The 7,218-nt window shown below is 26.9% G+C and overlaps 1 protein-coding gene across 1 annotated transcript; it reads right to left on the bottom strand.

The window, feature by feature from the left end:
* Positions 1–1,667: 1,667 nt before the first annotated feature.
* Positions 1,668–3,179, bottom strand: LOC111882173 (protein FAR1-RELATED SEQUENCE 1-like). Its single transcript, XM_023878525.1, has 2 exons — positions 3,087–3,179; positions 1,668–2,252 (listed from the first exon to the last, which is right to left on the bottom strand). The coding sequence occupies exons 1-2, from the start codon at positions 3,177–3,179 to the stop codon at positions 1,668–1,670; spliced, it is 678 nt and encodes a 225-aa protein (XP_023734293.1).
* Between the last annotated feature and the right edge of the window lie 4,039 nt (positions 3,180–7,218).

Genomic DNA, 7,218 nt, shown 5'->3' on the forward strand with positions numbered 1-7,218 from the left:
TGATGTGTGTGTGTATATATATATATATATATATATATATATATATATATATATATATTTGTAGAGACCGTTCATATATGAAAAAAACTTCCTTTCATTGAAAGATATGACAAATTTGAGTCAAATATCAAAGATGCAATGGAAAAAGACAAAGAACTTCGGACATTCAAAAAAGTTCAATTTGTAGTGAAATTCTTCTTTTTCATTAAAACAAATGATATTGAATATATTACATCTTTTCAAGAAAGATTAACAATTTAAAATTCTAAAACAGGTGTTTTTCCCAATTCATCAAAAAAATCACTTTTATCTGATATGCATAAACTTAGAGGAACCAGCTATTGATGTCATTGACAACATGAATTCAGTTGCAATTCTTAAAAAAAGCTTATCATGATGCACCTGAAGAATTAGTAAGAATAGAAAATTTACATTTCAAATTTAATAAAATAATTATTAAAATAAATGACAATTTCTTTTTTGTAGAAACTACTTTTTAGTGGGTATTTGATGAGTGTCAACCACAAATCAGCTTTAATTTTGGAGGGTGTTGAACAAGAAAAGGTGATAATGAAATGGCGCACAAGGGATAATTATGTTGACTGTGGAGTTTTTTGCATGCGTCATATCGAGACGTATAAGGGAGATAAAATAGTAAATTGGGATTGTGGGTTGCCAAAAGAACAAAAAATGTGTTAAATAATTTGCGTATTAAGTATTTGACAAAGATTCTTTTGAGTGATGCAAACATATTGAGGTCAAAAGTCATTTCACAAACTGAGAAGTTTGCACAAAAGTCTAATGAAGAAATACAAGCTTTGATAAAAAAGAGATTGGAAATAAGGGGAGAAAGGATTTAGAACTTCAAGGATGGGAAATTTTAAACTTTAGTTTTCTATTAAGTGTAGTGGTATTATGATTAGTATAATTTTAGATGAACTTTAGTTTCTTTTAGAACATATAGCCGTTTATTTTTTTTACATATTGATTTGAACTTTTATGTCCAATATAATGCACTTTACTAGTACTTCAAATATGTTAACATTTAATTTGAATGTCTATATTGGTGTGTTGGTGGTGTTTGGGGGGAGGGGTGGGGGAAGAGGAGAAGTGGATAAATTTCTATTTTAAATAGGTGAGATTCACAATTTGTACATAAAGTCAGTCTTTTGAAATGGTGAGATTCACAATGTGATTTACATTATATAAAGTCAATCTATAACATGAAAATTTGTATGTGAGATTAACATGGTAAATTACAATACAAATAATTCTTTATAACATGTATATTTTATATCTCATGATCACAATGTGAATCACAATATATATATATATATATATATATATATATATATATATATATATATATATATATATATATATATATAGATAGATCTTTAGAACATAGATAATTAATATATGAGATTCACAATATGAATTAAATTACATAAAGTTAATATCTAACATAAAAGATTTTATGTGATATTCACAATGTGAATTACACTATATGTAGTTTCTTTAGAATATTTAATATGGGAGATTCACAATTAGAATTATACTACATAAAGTCAATTTTAACATGAAAATTTTATTATAAAAACATTCAAAGTTTATTTATTCTATAACAATATAGTAAAAACAAATTATTAAAAGCCTAATATTCAATTTTAAGAGAAAACATTTCCTATTTTTTTCCTTAAAGGATAGGTTCTAGCATCATGGTACAACTTATGACATAAAGCACATTCCCTTAATCGCTTCTTTGACACCTCAATTGACTTTTCTTTATTGCCGATGAATTTTATCCCAGTACCCTTGTTTGTAATACCTTCTGGATTTTTAACATTAATAGTCTTAGGTACTGAAGATCCATGTAAAGATTCTATACGTGCATCTTTACTACATAATGGCATTGATGGACCACATTTATTAACTTCACTCAAATATTCTTGAAGATTACTCAGAAAATTGCTCATCACTTCCTCCTTTTTTGCTAATTTGTTAACAGTTGAACCAAAAGTAACAAAAGCATATTGAATCATTTTACTTCCTTTTCTAGAATTTGAAAATGTCTGTCTAAAGAGTTCAGGAGGAATGATATCTTTTCGCCAACGCCTCAATATGTACTTTGATGGTGTTATATCAATCTCCTTGATATTAAAAACATAAAAAATATGGCGACATAAGAATCCTTGTTGAATGTAAAGCATGCAACTACATGTGATAGAATCTTTTTTTTGAGTAAACATAATCTACAAAATAACAATTAATAACAATTTAGACTTGAATAAAAATAAATTTTAATTGCTATAATTAAAATTCATAAATTCACATGTGAATTCTAGACATAAAACTACTTTCAAAAGTTTAAAAGTAGAAATATAATTTCATTTGTAAAATTAACATATGAACATACCTTGAAATCAGTAGAATGAGAAAGATCAGAAAGAGACTCTGGATAATCTGAATAATAGTTTTCACTAGGGGTGAGCAAACCCAAACCAAGAAACCGAGAAACCGACTTAAACCGACGAAACCGAAAAAACCGAAACCAAAGCAAAACCGACGGTTAGGGTTTGAATTTTTTAAAAACCGAAAAATCGGGTTCGGTTTCGGTTTTTACCCAGAAACCGACCCATCCAACCCGACAAACCAACTCATACTTAAAACCGACAAACCGCCCAAGAAACCGACCCATCCAACCCGAGAAACCAACCCATACTTGATTGCTTTTTGGTTTTAGTAGAGTATTTCAGGCTTTGGTTATAACTTGTAATAGACTATTTGTTGTAAGACTCATGTTTTTTGAAGTATTTAACTTAAATTTGGTGCTTTTTGAAGTATTTAACTTGTTGCTTCATTTATGGAAAATGGGTTAAAAACCAGAACCCGTGAATGAATGGGTTGAACCCAAGAAACCAAAAAACCGCCCAAACCGACCTTAGAACCCGAGAAACCAAGCCGACCAGAAACCGATCCTATTGTGTTGTGAAAACCAGAAACATACCATTTATGGGTTGGGTTGAGTTTGGGTCCAAAACCGACCCAAACTGACCCATGCACAACCTTAGATTCTAGGTTTAAACCTTTTCACCATCATCAACTCTTTTATGTTTAACATCTTTCCATGGAGACTTCTTTTTATCTTTGATGAAGTACACTTCAACTTCATTTTCCATAATAACAGACAAGTGGAATCAAGACCAGATGAAATTAAAAATCCTTTTGAACAATAAAGAAATTAGAACGAGTATAAACATCAGCTGTGAATCTTTCAATGGGAAGAAATGTTCTGTATATAGGATTGGTAGTTAACGATTGATGATCAAGTAAACAATGATTATGCCTTTGCATTTCCATAGAATTCTCAAAAGAATCAATAAAATCAAGAAAGTTTGCTTCCGGATGAAGAAATTTTGAGAAAACATAATTTTCACACTCCGATCTTGAAGTTGTTCGCATCAAACCAAAAAGTTGGAAATCTCTCAAATAAGATGTAATCCATGAACTCCTCATGTCAAATATAATAGATAACCAACTATTACTTTGAAGATCAAAATTTCGAATCAATGAAGACCATGAAGCCCCAAATTCTTCAGGATGAATTTTAGAATCCCAAACAGTTTTGTGAAAAGCTTTCTTGAACTCTGGATGGTTAAAAACTTTAGAAGGAACCTTAAAATAAAGTAAAAAACACTTAGCTTTATTTGATTCACAATGTGAATCTGAAATTTATAAAATTCAATTTTTAGAATAGACAAGTGAATTTATATAATGAAATAATTATATATTCTTATTGAAATAATTAGAGAAAATCAAACTTAGAATAAAATAAAAACATAGCGTATTAGAAAGTTTTTTGTTGATGTGCTAGATACATAGTCTATGTCTAGACTGAGAAAGAACAATATTAATGACATTCTTCATTGCATCATCTTGATCAACTACAATCATACTTGGATAACTACCAAAAGCTTTGAGAAATGTTTTAAGGAGCCATATATATATGATTAAGTTGACTCATTAGCTATTAATTTATCCCCAAAAGTTACACATCGCCTATGGTTATCAATTCCGGTGAATGGAACAAATACCATACAATATCTGAAATAATGAATTAAATGTAAACAATGACAATGGCAATGAAGTTTAATAACAAATTATAATAATTTATATGTAATGCAAGAAAAACATTCACAATGTGAATGATAATGTGATATAAAATTTACGAAAATGTGATCATTCACAATGTGAGTGATAATGATAATCAAAATAAACATTAAATTAACAAGATAAGAATTTGAATGCTAATGTTAATTAAAATGAACATTAAATTAACAAGATAATAATAAGAATATTACTTGCTGGTACTGCAGGTGGCATCAAAAGATACAATATCTCCAAATTCTTTGTATTTTCTTCTTGATGCCTCAACAGCCCAAAAGAGACCAGTAACATGACCTTTATCAATCTTGTGATCAAAAAAGAAGTTTGGAACATACTTTACTCTATCTTCCATTCTGTCAATAAGCATTTGTGCATCACTTTTACCAACTGAAAACATTTAAATCCCTTTTAAAATTCTTGAAATCAGTTATAATACCGCCACTAAGATTATAACCACCCTTAATTGAACTTAACAATGTATAAGCTCTAGTGGCACCAATGTTATATGCTCCAAGTTTATGAATGAACGATTTTTCAACGACATCAAGTTTCCGATTAACACATAACAAATGAAAATTTTATTTTGAAACCAATACATGGTTATGTTTTTTCCACAAATTTATATACCAAAAATTGCAATGAACCGAAAGCAACATGCTTGAAAGTTATAAGAGTTGGACCTACCATCTTCTTTGATGATGTTCTCCTTTTATGTTTTGGCTGCTTTTCATTGTTAGAATCATGATTAACACATTCATAAAAAACCTTATTTGCTACATATCACATATCTAAGTGAACTTTCTCCTTTAGAACGCTTTATTTGTGACAGACTAGCATCAAATCCAGCTTCTTTAGCATACTGCAAGTAAAATTCAACACCATCCTCCAAAGAATTATAAACATCTTTCTCTTTTCGCTTCATCTCATATGGAACCTCAGGAATAATCATTTCATCATCATCATCAGAAAAATCACTATCATTCCTAAACTGTTCTGATTCACAACTTTATGCATTACTTTTGCCTATATTAAATTAATAAAATTATTAAAAATAATTACATGGTGAGCCTTAACTGAATAGATGAATAATAAAATGAAGTATTGATACAATTCACATATAATTTTCTAAACATAAAACAAGCTTAACAGAGGAAACTCACATAATATTAAACATAAAATAAAATAAATAAATAAAAAACACTTACTACATTCAACATGATGATCAAGAAAGATGATATTAACATCTGAAGGAGAAGCTTCCATACGTAAGGATGAATTATCACCTACAATTTGAAAAACATAACATTTAAACATCGATGTTATGCAAATACAACAATATAAATCGATAATTTTGACTTAAAAAAAATCTGATGATGTTAATGTCAATTTCAATGCAGACTCCGTAAAAGTTAATTGCAAATCCATATAACCTGAAATCGATGAATACATTAAGAAAACAAACAGTGATGCATGTTGATTTTAATATCGAATCAATAAAAGATGATTCAGAATCCACAAAACTTGAAATCCATCATGATTTTAAACGTCAGTAAAAAAAATTCTAGATCGAATAAGATAAACAACAAGCATAATCGAAGATTATTAATATTGATTGCAATGACGAATCAATGAAAGATAATTTCGAATTTATAAAACTTAACATCGATCAATACTTCAACCAAAAGGAAATAACTTTGTTAAATCGATTGAATATAGGTTAAAGACATAAAACAGTACCTTATGCAAAGTCGATTACTTACGATTTCAATGAAAAACTTCTACATTGAAAGTCTTCTCATCGTCAATAAAGATAATATAAGAAGGAGAAGATATATGTTCTAAATAATTAGATATAACGACCGCCAGTTAGATTACTATGAAATACCTTAAATACCCCTGGGTGACTAATTAATAGATTTGGACATGATTAAATGAGGATAAAGGGTTAAAAATGGTTTCTTGGTTTCATGGCTTAAAATGACTCATTGTTGAACTTTTGCGTGTGTGTGTCTATATATATATATATATATATATATATATATATATATATATATATATATATATATATATATATATATATATATATATATATATATATATGTTAAGATTCATTTGAGACCATGCTAATTTTTTAAGACCGTGAGACCAAATCTAAAAATAATTTTAAAATGCAAAATAAAAAAAAATCCAAAAATTCGTTTTTTAATTATTATTTTCAAACTTTAGTAACCTAATGTCATTGTTGAACTTTTGTGTGTGTGTGTGTGTGTGTATATATATATATATATATATATATATATATATATATATGTTCAGAATCATTTGAGATCATGCTAATTTTTTGAAACCGTGAGACCAAATTTAAAAATAATTTTAAAATGCAAAATAAAAAAAAAATCCAAAAATTCGTTTTTTAATTATTATTTTCAAACTTTTGAAAAATATGTGAAATATTCTAATAGAATATTACACTGTAAATATTCTAATGTGATTTTTAGAATGTTAGAATATTATACTAGATTTCTCGGATATATAGAATATTCTATTATTCTACTACAATATGTAAAAAAAATATTTTAAAAATATTTTTTGGTATTTTATTTTTTTTTTTTGGAAAATATAAAGTCCGAAAATAATATTGGATTTTTTTTTTCGAAAATTTTCAATTATTTAGTATTATAAAAATGTTTTTTGTTTTATCTACCAAATGAATGGCTAGGATTGCGTCTCACGGTCTCACAAAATTAGGTTGTCTCATATGAACATATATATATATATATATATATATATATATATATATATATATATATATATATATATATATATATATAATTGTTTTTATCTTTATATTAATAGAATTAATATAGATTATCTATAAAATTATTTTAATTTTTTAAAATTAGTTATCTAAACAATATAAAATAATATTACCATTATTATTATTATTATTATTATTATTATTATTATTATTATTATTATTATTTATTTTTTGATTTATTTATTTATCTTTGTTTTTGTGGTTTAAAAATCTTTTTATATTTTTGACGTTTT

Source organism: Lactuca sativa, chromosome 1 (assembly GCF_002870075.4).
Source record: "Lactuca sativa cultivar Salinas chromosome 1, Lsat_Salinas_v11, whole genome shotgun sequence".
Taxonomy (NCBI): domain Eukaryota; kingdom Viridiplantae; phylum Streptophyta; class Magnoliopsida; order Asterales; family Asteraceae; genus Lactuca; species Lactuca sativa.